The 17,828-nt window shown below is 41.7% G+C and overlaps 1 protein-coding gene across 8 annotated transcripts in view; it reads right to left on the minus strand.

Moving 5' to 3' along the window:
* Positions 1-17,828, minus strand: part of mecom (MDS1 and EVI1 complex locus) — a 135,210-nt gene that overhangs the window by 12,111 nt on the left and 105,271 nt on the right. For 2 of the 8 annotated variants that reach the window (XM_088301155.1, XM_088301154.1), the window contains exons 3-9: positions 13,377-13,511; positions 5,937-6,042; positions 5,716-5,829; positions 5,480-5,591; positions 4,904-5,051; positions 4,615-4,768; positions 286-1,681 (exon numbers count right to left, since the gene is read on the minus strand). In XM_088301155.1, the coding sequence (XP_088157281.1) occupies positions 286-1,681; positions 4,615-4,768; positions 4,904-5,051; positions 5,480-5,591; positions 5,716-5,829; positions 5,937-6,042; positions 13,377-13,511 (2,165 nt within the window). Of the gene's footprint in view, positions 1-285; positions 1,682-4,590; positions 4,772-4,903; positions 5,052-5,479; positions 5,592-5,715; positions 5,830-5,936; positions 6,043-13,376; positions 13,512-14,612; positions 15,080-17,828 lie in introns of those variants that run through there. The other 6 variants (XM_088301153.1, XM_088301152.1, XM_088301150.1 and 3 more) reach the window with 4 other exon arrangements.

Below are 17,828 nucleotides of genomic sequence, written 5' to 3' on the forward strand. Positions count from 1 at the left end.
ATTTATTGAGTAAAAATCTAAGCAACTAGAGATTGTAGTGTCTTTCAGTTTCTTGCACTTAAGTTCAGTTCAGTTTGCCACAATAAATCTTGATCTGACTTGCATTTCAGGGCCCATGATGGAAGAATAGTAACATCACACAATTCAAAGCTTTGTGCTGATGTTAGAGGCGGCAATTGGTATGCGTACAAGTACTATTTTGTGCAATGAAAATGCAAAGCTGAATCAAACAATGGTTCTTGGGGGGAACATGTCTGAAGACAAAACCACTGGGAAAAACAATACCTGTAGATGGGATCCATGAAGAAAGGAGTTGGCCTGGCATGTTGTAACGAGGAGTCAGGCTTTGCTGTTTCCATGGCTGCCTTCTCATCTTGATGACCCTCGTTCATTTTTTTCTCGACTTCTCTTGCACTGCATCCACGCCCCCTGGTCCCGAGGCTCAGGTCCAAAGGCTGATCCTGGCCGGTAAATTTGGAGGCTTCTAGTTTGGAAGGTTCAAACGGAGTAGACTTCTCCTCCTTTCGTTTGGTGGTGAGGTCAAATGGAGACTCTGACGACGATTTGCTCTGAGCCTTTTTGCAATCATCTGCCTGCAATTGCGACTCACTCTTCAGTACTTGAGCTCTGACATCTCTGTCCGGAACAGGATAAACTGGTGGCGAGTAGGTTGTGAAGAAGGGTAAAGGGAACATGGAGGGATAGGGCAGTGACCCGACTTTTTTGTCCTGCAGGCCAGCAAGGCCCGTCGAGCCAAAATACTTCTCAGCTATGGAGGCAATGGCCTTAATAGAGTCATTTACAGCCCCTGTGACAGCTGTGTGCTCGTCCAGTGAGGAAGGGATAAGGGAAGGTCCGGCAAAGTTTCTATCAGCACCACTGCTTTTCAGGCTCAGACTTTGAGGGCTTCCATCACCAGCCTTGCTTTTGAGGCTTTTGCCATTTTGCCGCATTGCCCCCCTATCACGCTCACTGTCCATATCGCTTTCGAGCTCAGAGCTTGACATACTCTCTAGATCGCTTCCACTGGGTGTGCTGACATCCTCCAGATCGCTGCTTTCAGATTGGTCACTCTGCTTGTTACGTTGCTTTGTTGTGGACAGTGAGCTCGGCTTGTGTTGCTCTGAAGCTGTGATCAGACTTTCAGGATCACTATTGTCCTTCCGAAGTGCCTTTAAGAGCTCTCTTGACTCCTGAGCTCCAGGGCTAGGAGGCAACAGTGGATTCCGACTTAACTCTGCACCAGGCCCAGCAATTGCAGCGTGAGCTTGTTGCCTAACCGGGGAAGAAGTAGCCGGAAATAGTGGTGGACGGTGGTAGATTCCAGAAGGGAATAGACCAGGGAAGCTGAATGGGAAGGCTGGCGCTGCAGGGAACGTAAGCCCCCCATGATGGCGGCTAGCTCCAAAATAGTCAGCCAATCCAGCACTGCTGTGGCCCATCACCAAAGTTGATTTGTCCAAACCAGGGGCACCAGGGAGTGACATACTTTGAGCAAACATTCCTCCTGTCGTGAAATGGTTCTTTCCCTCACAGAAGCGTCGGTGCTTGTTCAAGGAGGAGGTGGTGCTGAACATCTGCCCACAGTCCTTGCACTTTATCTGCGTTCTGCAGTCAGCATGCATGCGTTTGTGACGGCACAGGTTTGAGAATTGGGTGTAGGACTTATGGCATACCTCACCTGCAGGGACACACAGAAGTAAACAAAAAGGGATTCAGAATGTGACACAAAGTACTGACAATAACATCACACAGTTACACGTACTTAACATGTGACACAGAGGAAATGCAATGTGAAATGCTGGTGTTCCCATCAATATTTTGACAATGGTTTTCCATCAGACCGAGAAGGTGAGGTGTGTCCAGATCCTGGTATTGTAATAGGATGACAGTGTGAGTCGGTCGTTGCCACTCATCACCTGCACATCAACCCATGTTCCCAGGCATCCCAAGTCTCATTGTGTCCCGGGGATTCCATAAACAATTCCGTATACAAACACACACACACACTAACACACAAAGTCTCATGCTCTCATACAACAAATCAACACAGACAAACTAAGTCACAGAGAAGGACACACAAAGGAATGCAAACGTTCTGACAAGCACAAACACACAAGCATACACACACACGCTAACACACACACTCTTAGGCGTATGAAGTACAATGGCTCTATTTTAAGTTTGTGAAGGAAGCAGAGTTGAATGAATCCTATCCTGCAGTCTGGTTCCCAGGACAGGTCCCACGTCCTATGCTGCCCCCCACCCCTCTTGCCTACCCTGAGTCTCTCCCATCACCCCTTCAACTCCCTCACCGTGTCCCCAAACCGAGTCCCTGTCATCCTGTACGGAGTAACCTTCCCACAGTCAACTCAAGTGCAAGTGTCATCTGACCCTGGGACAGTGACAATACCCACTATGGTATTTTGTTGTTTCTTTGTCAACAATATTTACTACCCTACTCTTTACTGGAATTCACATCTGCGTTGTAGTGTTGGAAAATGTTGCGTGATGAACAGAAGTTGACTGCATTTGCCACCATTTTATGGCAAAATCAGGTATCCTGCAGACCCACGATATATTGGTATCAGATTGTAGTTTGCGTTTTATTTCACATTAATTATATAGAAATAAAGACCAGCAAATCTGTTTGGGGAAAGATGCACCATGGGAGGTTCACTGCAACGTCACTGGGATGATAGCATCAATGTGCAGATTTTATCTTTTTGACACTTGCTTGGAAAACTACTTTTGCATTTTTGGCTTCCTTGGTGTCCAACAATTAGCCCCATTTGTCATTTTGGTTCAGAATATACCTTGAGGGAATCCGAGTAAGTTTTATCTCCTGAAACTGAGATCTAACAGCAAATTACATACCAAAAACAAACAAAAACTGATTTGAATCAGAAAATTGGTTTTGATTTGACGAACCAAACTGAATCGTTACATTTTTAAATCTTTGCATCCTTAAATCGTATCACACACAAAAAAATCGTATCACCCCCTTTGAATCAAAGTGATGGGAAAATGAAACTTCAAGATGCTTCATGAACCAGTTGTTTTTTTTTTTAATTTGTTGGGGATCTGTTGTTTCTTTGAATTTAACCTTGACAGTTTGGACTTTGGAGAGATTTTACATGTTGCATCTTAATAAACATGACATAATCTACCGCCGCACCTACTGAATTGAATCATAATCTCGTTGAATTGAACCGAACCAAATCATTTTATTTTTACATCCTTGAATCATATCACACCCCTCATCGGGAATTCTATATAATCGTCTTGTGGAGAGATGCACAGTCCTACATTGTTCATTCAGTGCAGTAAATCCCTGCAAATCACCCTTTTCAAATCTCACTCTCAATCCCATGTACCTACTTGCACTATCTGCACATTATTGTGCTTATTCTATAATTCCATAAAATATCGCCCAAATGATGGGTTCATTTTTAAAGACCATGTTAGTGGAATGGTCGCTAACTTTTGCCACCAGCTGATAGCGTGTTAGTTTGACAGGAATCTGCAGCATACTGGAACCTTCCAATAGAGGTACAGGTTGGTGCAGAGAAATCAGGAGTACATTTCTCAGCATCACGCAGAGATAGATCTGGATCGCTATTGGAAGTGATGGAAATTAACAGCTGATCATCTGGCGGTGGCTCGTTCCTCAACATAAGGTGCACTGGTGCTGAACTAAAGAATTGTTTGGCATATATCTATTAAAAACCGATTCACTATGGGTCACTGAGTTAAAAACATAATGAAATGGCTAATTGATGGAAAGTAGCAATTGGTGTTTTATTAGGTTGTGACGCGACATACACAGCACCATTGTAGTACTTCTCGTACATTTCAAATGTCAAAATCCAAATACTCTGGAAGCTGTTCATTTTCCAAGGTAATACTTTAAATGAGTTTGAAATTATATAAAAGTGTTTTGGGATAGAAGTCTGGAGTACATGTAGGATTTTAACAATTACAAAATTAATAGCGGGGATGAACTATTACTGGTGACATTTTCCGAAAGCAAGCCATCCCAGCCTGAATCTCCTGTTTGTAGGCCTATGTTAATATCCTGGATTGAGAAGGAGAGTAAAATCTGGTGTGTAGACGTCTTTTCACATGCTTGCATGTGGCGGGTCAGGGAAATAGAAGAGGCAAAGGGTGAAGGTCATAATGCTTTAGGGAAAGGAGAGTGTGAAAGGTCAAAATGTATCTTGCTGGGTATGCAAGAGGGGAAAAGGGTGATTATGCGTGCACGTGCGTGTGTGTGTGTGCATGCTTGAGTGTGTGTGCTACGCCAGACTAGGTCACTTGGATTAGACCAGGTGAAAGTGGCTCCAATTACACGCGAGTTAAATAATCATCAGTGTATTTGCGTGACTGTGAGTGCAGAATAAGGAACTCTCCACTTCTAATAAATGATGTAACAACTCTTAATTTTCCCCTCTCTATTTACTTTGGAACTTTACAAGTTTGAAGGAGGCGGCAAGCTGAAAAAAGGGATAAAACATTCCCAAGAGCAAGTTTTATAGTGACACAAGCATGTTATTCTTGTTATTATTATAATGTACTGAGTAGACTTACATAGGTAGGGTCTTAGTGACTTACACATGAAGGGCTTGACACTGCTGTGGATGTGCTTATGCTGCTTTAGGCCCGAAGACGTTGCAAACGTCTTGCCACAGTCAGAGCAGGCGTGGGCCCGTGCCCCGACGTGCTGCGAGCGGATGTGCCTCTGCAGGTTACTAGGGTCTGTGAACACCTGCTGGGGGAAGGAACCACACGGACACACAGGAGGTGTTACTATTAACCGAAGACACACAAAGAAGTAGACCGAGAATACGAAGCAAAACAGTGCTTAATCATCGCACTTTCCCCGCAAAAGTCGTCACTTTACCTTTGAGCAGTTTTCACATTCATGGTGCTTGCCACTGTCATGTGACATCTGATGCCGGATCAGGTTTGATTTCCAGTTGAAGGCCTTGGGACATTGGTCGCACTTGTATTCTCTCTCCTCAGAGTGGGACAGAGTGTGAGTCTCCAGGCTACAGGGAGCACAGATAAGAAAAAATAGAATATTGAGAAAGAGTGATTGGGGGGAAGCAGATTCTCTTCAAAACTGTGTGCCTGCACTGTAATCAAATTTGCGATTAATGTCAGTTAAATACGTCACTGTGAGTCTGCCTGATTGGATGCTTGGCAGGTGCAATGATCTTCTCGTGTAATCACATCACTGGTGTAAAAGTAGTCAAAAACATGAAACCAGAAGTAAATAATTGCATCCGTGTTGTGACTAAGTTGTATATTCTATTTCTTGGTCCAAATAAATTGTTAGTAATGGAAAAGCCAACTTGATTCAAATCTTTTGCTTAACATTTCTCATACTGGATTGGTCCACACACAATCAGAATCAGGTCATAAATTCACACTGAAGAACAACACTATGGCAAAGCACAATGAATAAAGAGGTCACCTTTGGATATCTGGGAAGACCTGATCACACTCTTTACACTCGTGACAGTCATGAGACATGTGGAGGGGTCGCAGGTCTTGAGGTTCCTGGGCATTGATGTCACTGTCCTCTCCTAGACACAAAAACAAGTTCAAGCTTAAATAATACACATTCAAGTCAGTAGTCATCCATACATACATTATAGACTTGAAGGAAGTATGGATGCCTAAGGAAGAGCACAAAGAAACAATCCAAACCTGTATCAAGGAAGGAGGAGGGGGGCATCCCACACTGCTGCATCTGGTGGTCCAGCAGTTGGCTGCGGGACTCAAAGTGCTGGTCACAGTCTTCGCAGCGGTACTGCCGCTCCTCTGCAAAGTGGGAGGGGAGAACTTGTTGCAAAACTCAAATTGTTGAAAAAAAGATTTTGTGCAAGTTGAACATCATGTAAGTGCATCTGTAAATGTGTGATGCAGACCGTGAATATCAGGAGCCATGGAAGTATCACATGAATACTCTTCTGCCTTCATGAAAAGTAGAAGCTCCTCACCGGGGAAAATATCTCGAGTGACTTTGTAGAAGATCTGAAACGCATACATTATATACTATGCATTAGATCAAAGAAATACTACAACAATGCATGTTCTTTCACAGTATGTCAACTTTTTAGCACAAAATATAGACACAAACACACACACACACACACCTATTGGGTAATGCTTATAAATGAGCAAAACCGAGGTGGACCAGCGTCTTACAATGGCGTGTATTTGACATTCGCGGCTTAGAGGTACCACAATATATTTAACAAGCCACACAAGATAGGACACAGTCCAAAGAGCAACAACGATTGTGAGCCTTTGACCTTTTACCATTTGTGTTATTTTAGTGGCTTATAGGGGGCTGTGCAATTTCAAACCTTTTTAAGTCAACGCTAATGTGATGAAAGTGGAGTCCATGGCAACTAGTTACTGATTATGTCACGGATATTTTTTCAGTACCAGGCCATAATTATAAAAATAAATAAAAATAAAAAAATAAAAAAAAAAACATAGTTATTGAATGTATTCAGTTCAAACAGTACAGGATGCGATTCATTTTATTTATAAAACCTTTCTCAGTGTGCTCAACACTGGGATAACTAACTAAAACCAGGAAACCTGTCTCTCTCAACAGTAGAAATTAATAAAAGTAACAGACACATTTCAAGTGCAGTGTCGCAGCAAGCAACTCACCCATTCCTCAACCATAAAACATGTGAGTAGAGACTAGTCAACCTTTGAATGTCATTTTTGAATAATAACCCCAACTAGTCTGTCCAACCTGCACTGACTCGGTAATTCTGCATTCTTGCATATTGAGGTAGTGTGGCAGTAAAAGTATCACCAGAGGCACAAGCATAGGCACACTTTAGGAATTCCCCTAACAGCTCCACCTCTTCCCCGTAGGCTACCACAGACAAACAGCGAAAACCTCACACAGGCAAACAAACAGGCAAAGTACCACTGCAGAACAGAAGACACACTGTTTGATCTGGAGGGTAATCACTAGTACGTCACAACCACACACACAAACACACGCACGCACACTCGGGCATTCACTGCTAGTTGTCTAACAGTAGTTTAAATTAGCACGGTATTATAGAGATCAGATAACTGGGGTGGTGGAGTTCACAGTGACAAAGACTCCCCAAAGCATTTACAACACACACTTTGATTCTCATGTGTTAATATTTCTCTTCAAATCTTAGGAGCTTTGAGTGAAACGCACTAGTATAGTGGCAAACCATTTATCTGATCTTTCCGTGTCGCTTCTTTCCCCATCAAAGGCCACAACCACAAGCACATTATGCAACTGGTTACCTTGAAACCAGTAGTTATTAGTCAAATTATTTTGTCTCCCATTATCTCGGGTCACACCTTGGTCACTCCCTCAATTGATTGGTGCGCTATTTGGCAGAGCTTTTCATGTTATAAAAGGTCACAATCCACATGAATGCTTTTCTTGATGCACCGAGTGGAAATGACAAGCAATTTCCTCATTTAAGCGTTAAGGTTTAGAACTACCTATAGACCAGTAAGGCCAACAAACTGGAAACACTGCAAATGCCTACTTATTATTAGTATTATTAAATGTATTTATTTTGGGGCGTGGGGGTGGGGTTGATGCAATAAAGAGACGTCATTATACGAAACAACAAGAAACACTAGCTGTGGTCTATTTTGGATCCACAAGAATTTCAAGCACTTTAATTTGTATCATACATCTCACATCCTCACCTCAAACAAACCCGCAAAGTGAAAACGATAGCTCCATATTATTTCAGTAGCTTGGCCCATCCTGGCAGATGAACAGGTTTGAGGATTAGAAATGCTATTGCAGTCTTCTATTGGAAGCTATTAATTAAAACTTTCGGATACGCGTGCTCTCATGCCATGTATAAAGTTTAGATTTCCCGGAATAAGGCAGCTTGCTGTTTACTTTTTGTCCAGATCAAAAAAATCTTAATTCAGTGTATGACTCTCTTGGTTGGTTGAAGGTAGAGAACATGTTTACAGCCTCATTAATACAGTATATTCTATTTGGAAAATATCAGTGACTACATTTTCTCGAGTACTATATAGCGAGGTATTTCAGCTGTTTTTGTGTGTATTGTGATAGTTTGTGATATTGTGAGATGTTTTGTGATTGCTGCTGTTTTTATACAGCAATGTGAATAGAATATTGGTGGATGTGGACTCCAGGAAGAAGAGCATTGGAGTCAGCCAACATTCTAAATACATTTGGGTTCAAATAATAACATTTTCGGTCAAAAAAGGACAGATACACTAATTGGGTCCATCTATACAAAACAGCCTAATTTTGCGGGTTATTTTGACAAAACCATTGAAATTAAATACCTCAGACAAACATAATCATCATTACGAAACTTTATATCAAATGCAAATTTTTTTGCGTCACATGGAGGTTGGAAAAAAAACATTTTCATCAGCAGGAATGCAATCAAATGTTTTAAAACATTTTAATGTATATTATTCTCTTATTCTCTCGTTCTTTTGTTTTGTTTTTTCTTAAGGAATCTTCGCTTTCACAAAGCATAAAAAATGGGGATAGACTTAGTAAAATTTAGTTTTATTTAAAGGCGAAAGATTTACACGAGCTGAAGAGAAACAAGAGTGAACTTTTCTCATGTCCTTTTAAAGCGCGTCCATTCTTTATTTTATTTCACTTGCAAATAATGAAATACAATAAAAATTGAAGAAATACAATTGACACAAAACATGCATTTTAGATGCTATTTTCACTCCTTTGTGCCACAAAGCATGCTGGGAGTGCACTCCTAAGACAATTCCTTAGGCATTAGTTTGTACAAAAGAATTGGATTTTATGGTTTGTTTTGCACCACAATTTTTTTTTTGTTGTTTTCAAGAAAAACAACCCAGAAAAGTGTGTTAAATTGACCCAAGTAGTGTATCAGTCCATTTTTTACCCACATTTGTGTTATTTTTTAACTCAACTGATTTTAGAGTGCTGAGTGACTGACAATCATTGTGAAATGCATAAATGTCCCCACTCAATACTAAGTGAGAATCAATAGACCGGATGAAGTAAAGGGCGTCTTCAGACTAGGCCATTCAAGCCGTTCCGAAAATTAATGTCATGAGTGATGCGGGCAAGCCAATCCCAGCTGACTTTGGGCTTTCCGTGGTTTATATCATGGACTGGTTGCCAGTCAATCACAGGCAACATATAGAAAGACATCAATGCTCCAGTCATCATAAATAATTGGCAAGGAGCGATCGCATTCCCCTAACTTTATGACACGTCTACAATGCGCACAAGTTGGAAAACTGGGCTAACTTCTCTAAGCTTGGCAAAAAAAGAAGACGGTGCTGATTTTGATGCCAAACGCATAAGGCTTTAGGTGTGGTAGAGGCTGAAGCAAAGAACCCATGTTAGGGTGAGAGTACACACTGACATTTATATGTCTTTGTAGTATCTTGTGAAATGTTCTTAAGCAAGGTGGATGACGATAATTACACTAATAATCTATTTGCCACGAAGTTTAATCATTAGATCACTAAGGAGAGCGGCACGGGCTTTTTAAGAACTAATTACTCATATTATCTTAATGACAAAGCTCACGCTGGGGGAAGGTTTCAACAGACTGCCTTGTTTAATACGTCAGAAAACTAAGGTTCATCACGAGAGTGCGAGCATTACCGGTTAGAATGTCCAAAGCAGTCACTAAATGCACACAGTGGGCCCTCTTTTTGTTTCGGGCGCAAAACGTGTTCTAACTGTACTCATTGGTGGAGATTTTCTTTCTTTGGGGATTTTACTATTGTAATTTGGCGTTTGCAGCTTTGTGCGCCAATGTGGGATGGAAAGTCGTGTTTTTCCGACCGCCTTGGACCTCCCTGTCGTGCGTCCATGTGTGACCCACCCAATAGTGACGGGGTTGCTATTAACATATTTTTACGATGGTAATGACTACAATTTATTCAATTAATTGATTGATTGTGAGGCAAAACGCATGTACCAAATTCCCAATATGCTGAACTAGACAATTACCCGTTCTTAAACGGAGCGCAGACTACTTTCTGTCAACAAATTAGCAGGAGCGTGGGTGGCACGGCTGTTTCGTGTGCCGACACGCCCAGACAGCCGCAACACAGCCTGAAACATGCTGGACAAGACTTGCGATGTCACTAAAATAAAGTTACGCCCGTTTTAACGGTGAGCGCATCGGCAGCAGTCTACTAAAACTGTGCCCAGTACATTAAAAGGTAATGATAAAGATTAATTAACATATTAATTAACTGTTAGCGTTATAGCGTTCATATACCGTCTCCTGTAAATTAGCTTTGGTTTTTTTTTCACACAATTCAATTATTTTGTCGGAAAAAATCGAAACTCCAAACCTGATTAATTGTTGTTTTTGCTGCTAAAGTGAATTAATGTTTGCATTTTGTGGAAACATTCATTGTTTTCAGTGGTCTTTGAAGCAGCGTTACAATGATTAATTAACTTCAGAATGCAGTGGCAAATTCAAGCCTGTTGAATTCCATTCTATTATTTCAAATAAAGAATCTAACAAAAAGGGATCAAAAATAAAAATCTGAGCAACAATAATTCAGTAGCCATTGCAGTGATTTAATAATCCTTTGCATCATGAATGGGCAAAATAAAATTATGGAACTAACAGTTCCGTCAATCCCTTCAAGGTTTTTCCTGTCTTGATTGTCCATGTAATTCACATATGCAAAGTTGAGTGCATTACTTGGTTTAACCAACAGGTGCTATGGATTCAGTCAGACAATTTTGGTTAGACCAAAAAAAAAGACTATTCTTGAAAATGTATTCTCTTTTTGTTTTGCACATTCCATCACAGACATTTAGTAAAAATTCCTCTCAGAAATTGTACACATAAATTTGTTCAGCTCATCTTGTACTGGAGATTGCAGGTGTACCTAATGTTGATGAAAAACTGTGTTTCGGACCTCTGAATTTTTTTTTTTTTACAAAACTGATTCATGATAGAATAACATAAAAAGTGTGAAAGGGGAAAAAAATCCAAACACTTTCTCCGAGACAAAACAGCCTGTTTCCCCTTCTCTCCTTACTCATTCCTTCCTCACTCACACACTCACCCTCCTGAGATTTGCTCATAAAGTTTTATGGTAAACAGAACTGGGTCAGAAATAAGAGGATGGAGGCCAGTTTTACTTTCACACTGGAATTGGAGCTTGCGAGTAAGCCATAATGACCAACACACCTGGAAATTGCTGAGGTTGTATGACATTGTCGTCATATAAATCACGTGGCAAATCATCTCAGTTAAAAGGTATTGCACTGGATTGGTTTAAATCCACTTCTCTAAAGAGATTTAGCAGCAGTGTAAACTCGAGGGAACCCACTCAGTCTCTTCTGTTCAAATCTGGTGGCACGACGCGTGCGTGTGTGTGCGCGTGCGTGCGTGCATGTTTGCGGTGCGGTTTCAAGCTGAGTTCAGACTCAGCACTTCTCTGCGGTTGTTAAAACCTGTTGGACTCAGGTATTGTGCAAGTTACCATTTGCAGTCCAGAATGAACCATTTCCACTCTTACGTGGATGCTCAATTGCACCAGCACACATGGGCACACTGAGGCCACGCTTTGCACACACACTCCAAACCAGAATGTGTGAACCGGGACTGAAAAGGCACAATCAAAAAGCCCTCATAAGCGCACACAGTAGCAAAAAGTGACAGGGGCTTTGCAAGACCACCCCACATTTAGTCTATTCAATTTGAGCATACAGACAGGCATTGTGAGCGGCTACAGTGTGTTTTCAAAAACATCAATGTTGGCCGGAAGGCTTAAAGACGCCACATTGTACTGCGCTGTGACAGTGTGTAATAGTTAACAATCACCTCATCACAGCCATGTCCGAGACCTGTCGGAGCCTTACACAGGCACCAGAGCAGAACCGCCGTGTTGACAGCAAGTCACACCTCGCACACGGTTCTCCCTGCTTGTTTGTCTGCCTGTCACTTTGAAAACACAGAGGCCAAGTGATTCCAGACACCGTGTGTCTTTCAAGAGAACACGGGGTGGACCCTGAGGGATACTTATCCTCCTCGGCAAAGTGAGAAGATGGGTGACAAAAGACTTGCTGATTTGTTCATGAAAATCTTTTCAAGTTGGTCACCTAAAGGCTCGATGATATCAATGATACCTGACATGTCATTTTTTCCTTTGAATGAAATTACGTTACAGTGCACAAGTTTTAGTACACCATTAGCATTTCTCAAATGTCCATATATGAAAGTAATGTTAGTCAGTAGAAAACAGACCAACAAATCCATAAAGAAGAAAGAAAATGTGGAAAGATTTGTTTGTTTGTCAGTTAGCAGGTAACTTGCGGTTCTTGGACAAGATGGGTGGGATCATTAGAATTCTGAAGGGTGCATGGTTTCAGTGTTCACACCTTTATCCAGACCACTAAACTTCAACAGGGTCTAATCTTGGCCCCGGTACCAACACTACACAGTTTTGTAAAAATGGATTTTGTATTTTAAGCGTGACCATGTGAAAACCACTGCTGTCAAAAGCTGACCTATGACATTTTTTTTTAAACACTCTTACTGTTCATCTTTAGTTTACAGACACAACTTTTTTTTCCTGTATGTAGTGACTCCCCATTGACAAACATGGAGCTTAAATTCTTTTTTTTTTTCACGGGTCATGCCATGGAATGCTCTGCACGCGTGTCAGGAAAAGTTTCGTCTCTTGTCCACCACCCTCTATGAAGGAATGACTGAGTGGGATTAGTGAGGTGAACAGACCCCCATGTGGGCAGCACGCACCTCTGGCCACAGCCAGGTGAGCAGCAAAAGACGGTGACATTCCTGGCATATCTAAGAGTTTATATCGCCAGCGTGACAGGGAAGTGTGGGGAAATATCATCTCGACAGGCCGCCTCTGATCCTGCCCTGTGGTCCTCGCACGGCAGAAGCCAGCATACAATTACCGAATGAAAACACATGCTGATAACGGAGAGTGTCGGCAGTACATTGTATTGTGTGTGTGCGTGTGTAAGAGGAGTGAGAGCAGGGTGGGCCATGCAGTCGCACATGGGACTATCTGACTTGAATCACAATAACACCTTTTAAGACAACAACAACAGTAAGCAGGACTGAGAGTTAAAAATACAACAAGACTTACTTCCAACTGACGTAAAAGATGATATAAATGAATTGTGAGTACGATTGTGCCCGATTTACCCACTCACACCCAGCAGTATTCAGAGATGGGTACATCATCATTTGGGAATTCAAAATGACCAAGCCCCACCCCCCCAGTCCCTTTTTCTCATCTTGTCCGAAAATCCAGTGTGTATTTCTTCTGTACAAGCTACATGTGTCTCCACATACCTGATCATCGATCTGGCAGGCTGTCAGGTTGTGTTGCTTGGCAGTGGGGGCAAACTGGATGTACTTCAGCCAGCTCCCGATATCTGGCTTACTGGCATCAACACAATATTTCACATGGCCTGAGCCGTCCAAGATCTGGGGAGACAGAGACAAGTACAGATCAATATCAGTCCAGGTTACTGTGTACCAACCATACCTCCCACTGAGAAATGAGCCTCAAATGTTGGGAATCACTCTGGAAATTGATATTCACATCAAAGACATATTCTAAAATATTTTTAACTTCTAAACTAGGGAAGGAAAAACATGTGCATATGTCACCGCTGGCAAATAAAATATGTTGTTTTGTTGACATCAAACTATTGCTTCGGTCACACTATAAATCCATTATCAGAACCCATTCTAGCTAAATACATGCAGAGATATAAACATGGACGTATGCAAGTATAGATATAAAATCATAAAATAATAATAATAATAAAATAATAATAATAATAATAATAATAATAATAATAATAATTAGAATGTAGCCTGGGTAAAATTATAGCCACTAAGAATTTCTAAACATATTCATTTTTATTGGTTTAAACACACACACACACAAGAGAATATAAAAAAGGGCCCTTTTTTTTTTTTTTTTACAATTAATGCAACATCTTTAACGAAGGACAATTCAATTGGCAGTAGCAATTTATATTCAAGGAACAACAGTTAGGAGAGGGCCTTTTGACGCATACGAATTTCATGACACGAAAAGGAAAATGCATTACAAAAATTAACAATGAAAAATAGGTCGAACAACAACAAAAAATAAAAACAATAATACAAAATACATTGTGGACACTGTCTTTATGGGTTTAAACACGCATATAGTGGCGTCGTATTTCAAAAGCTAATATTTATTTGATTTATATTAGTTTCTCGCTTTCTTTAAACACAAATCATTTGAAATAATTTACAAATATTTAGATCTAAGCAGGATGCTAAATAACATGGTCCAGGGCACGAAAAACGTGTTAACATAAAAAAAAAGCACACACACAAAAAAAAAAACAAGAATACATCAGTAAGGTTGAGTGAGTCCTTTTGTCTTTCTTTACAGCATTGTTTTCGCGTCTTGAACGAATTTAAAAGTCAGACTAAATTTGCGCCGATAGCGACAACGAACTTTCTACCGCATTCTCTGAACAAAAGTATATAAAATATACGTTTTTATTTGAGTCGGTTTCTTCTTACCGTTGAACGTGGTTTGAGTCGATGTACGGTTCAAAACACCGGGGGTAAGAAGTGCGCGTTTAGAGTGGGCAAAAGTGATGGAACTCCGCTTCAAAAGATCGCTCTTTGTCGGGATTTTTAAAAAATAAACCCAGTCTCATACCAAAAAAACAAAAAAAACCAAAAGTTTTTTCAGGCTCTCCGAGCCGCGGGATGAGCGCACCACAGACTCCTCTCCTGTGCGCGCACACTTCACTGTCCGCCACACACCGAGTGCTTTCGCAACTCCACTACTCTCATCACCGCGTTGCTTTCACGGACCCGTCTGACTGGCGCATCTCCTTTCTGTTCGCAGTGTCCCGGAGCCGTCCCGGCTGCAATTCCCTTCGGTACATCAACTTGCTCTCAACTTTTCACTGTGTGCGACTCGTCCGCTCCTCGCTTGTCACTCCTCCTGTCCTGACGCACCCAGGTGTCCCCCACGCAGACACACACCCACCTCCTCCTCTTATTGTGATGTATCAATTATATGATAAAGGTGGCGTTATAAGAGCTCTTCTCTTGCGGTGTGAGCACCTCTCTTTTTTTTAATTTTTTTTTTTACGCACGATCCCATAAAACGACATCCATCCTCAACGGCCCCATTCTGAGCGACTGTCCCCCCAGCGGAAGGGACTCTTCTCCGCAGTAAATTGTAAAGTGACGGGGGCCCTGGGTCGGAGAGGTTTAGCAGGGTCACGGAGAGGTCGAGATGGGGCTTCTAAAAGGGATGAACTGGCCCGGCACACTTTAATGAACCAACAGAAGCTTCAAAGGAAGCCATTGTTCACATCTGCTCCAAACTTGTTCACAACACTCAGTGTCGGTTCATGAGACGTTTTATGACAATAGTGACTTAACAATTATTTTGTTTTCTTTCGTTTGCTTTATTTATTTATTTCTAAATTTTGAATGACGCTACTCGTAAAGCACAACTACAGAGTCAAGTGTCCACGCAAGAAGCAAAAGACACGTTGGGGCATGCCGTTTAAATGTCGGATGCGCAAGAATAAAGAGAGGCGACTGTTGTCAGAAAGCCGAGTTTATTAGGCAGCTCATAAAGCTGAGGAGAGCTGCAGTCTTGGCTAATGAGAGCAGATGATGATGGATAATACCTCAACTCTGTGACATTGACCTTCCATCCCAGATAATAGCCATTGTTTTGGCAAATCGCGGAGCAAATGTGCAGGAAGGACAGGAAAAATCATGTGTAAATAAGGCAGGACCCCGCCACCAATTCCCATCGTTTTGTGCTCCCTGAGAACCAGCAGAGACCCCGGTCCGCCCGGTCATTGATTTCCTGCCTCTCCTCGACTTGTCCATTGTTGGAAGCCTTTTTAATTTAGCCATAAATTGGGAAAGCTCAAGCCGAATGAGCTGTTCTATTTTCTTCCTGTCAGGATGAGGGATTTGTTTTATGATGCATTGTTTATTAAATACAAGTAATCTGAGAAGGCTTCATGGCATTTTCGCGTCTGATCCAGCATTCTGATTCTGTATGGAAAAGGAAAGGCGCACAATCCAGATTTGTGGTCGGGTAAACAGGGTAACAGTGTAGCAGGACCCCAAAAGCCCGCTATATCAGTACCTACTGCATTACTTTCCCCTGCCAGGAGATGGCGTGCTCCACTGAAGTGAACTTCTACTTGCTCCGAATGAAACGTTGGACAACATAACATTAAACAACAAAATAAAATCAGTGATGAAAAAAACCCCAAAACTATAAAACTCAATATTTGGTCCTACATGATTGAACAAAATCATGATGTTTCAATTTGCCCTTGAAATTCAAGTGGATGGACCTGAATGTATAATCACCTGAATGTGCAGCTACTTGAATCTGTTTTGAAAGATGGGTGATCAAACTGCGAGAGATTGGCGATGCATAGCTCTAATTTGCATGTATTTGAGCCAATGAAAAATATTGTGATATGCTTAGATGAAAAAGATCTGCTTTATCTGAATTATTTGACACCTTTGCTGTAAAGATTTTGCCCTTGTGTAATGCTGTTTATCAACATATTACAAACACAACACATGCAAGCTCCAGGCTATATTTCTTTCAACAATACAGCGCAGTATTGTCATACCAATTTTAAACGCTTAAGTGTTCAAATCATGATTTAGGCTGAAGCTTTCGAGCACTGTGAAATTTCCTTGCGGCGTTCTTGTATGTTTTAAGAGTTTAGACATGGAAAAAAAATATTCATACATGACTGCAGACAAGCATTATGGTGAAATGTCTTTGTTTTAATTGATCTTCGGTGCAGCTTCATAGATCATATGTTATGTTTTTCTTTTATGTTTTTGATGCAGCGGTTTTAGACTTTTGCTGCTGGGCTGCGGCTCTTTCTAAGTCGTAATGGGACTGAAGAGGGGGGGGATTCCCGTGTGGGTTGCAAACTGACTCCAGCCATGCAGACAGCTCCGCACTGCAGCTGAGGGCCCACGTGGAGACACTGCGGAGGCCTGTGTGGCACATTCCATCATAGGAGGGTACCATGAGCAAAAGGACAGAAAGTGCACATTGCAGGCACATCCACATTAAATGATCCGCCATTCATTGTGAAGACCTCCCAGAGATGGGATTAAAAGATGCAGATGCAAAAATCTTAAAACAGACACATCATCTTTATCTCTAAACTAAAAATCCTTGACCCAAGATTAGTGTGCAGTGGAATAATCCTGCAGCTCTAGATAGACCCTGTGTCTATACGGTCCATAACAATTACCATTTAAACAGAGTGGAGGAAATGAAAGGGGAAAATGTAAATAGCAAAAATTCGCTGGGCCTGGAAGTAGGCCTGTCGTGAGCAGTGTGTTAATCTCCACCTCAGTAATTTGGTTCTGCAGGAGAAGACAGAAGCCCTGCTGCTGTGCCCTGCACTTCATAAATCACTGCTTTATGTGGACAAGGTCAGCTCACCCCCTTCCCCTTCCACTGGCCCCTCCGCCATGTTTACCCGGCCTCCCGGGGGCTCTCAGGACCAGACCAGCCCACTTCTAATTACTGTGGATTATTTTCATTTGCCGGGGGTCAGTCAGGCATTCCGGCAGAAAGAGCGAGTAGGGATGATTTTCTGACAAATTCTGTGGCCTAGGAGAAACAGGACTGACATGTTTGCTGAATTAGCACCTGGATATTTTGTGTTCACACTGTTTGTTTTGCCTTTGACAGCTGTGCGTGAGAGTCTATAG

Source organism: Idiotropiscis lumnitzeri, chromosome 7 (assembly GCF_059441095.1).
Source record: "Idiotropiscis lumnitzeri isolate Australia: NSW breed Sydney's pygmy pipehorse chromosome 7, RoL_Ilum_1.0, whole genome shotgun sequence".
In the NCBI taxonomy this organism is placed as follows: domain Eukaryota; kingdom Metazoa; phylum Chordata; class Actinopteri; order Syngnathiformes; family Syngnathidae; genus Idiotropiscis; species Idiotropiscis lumnitzeri.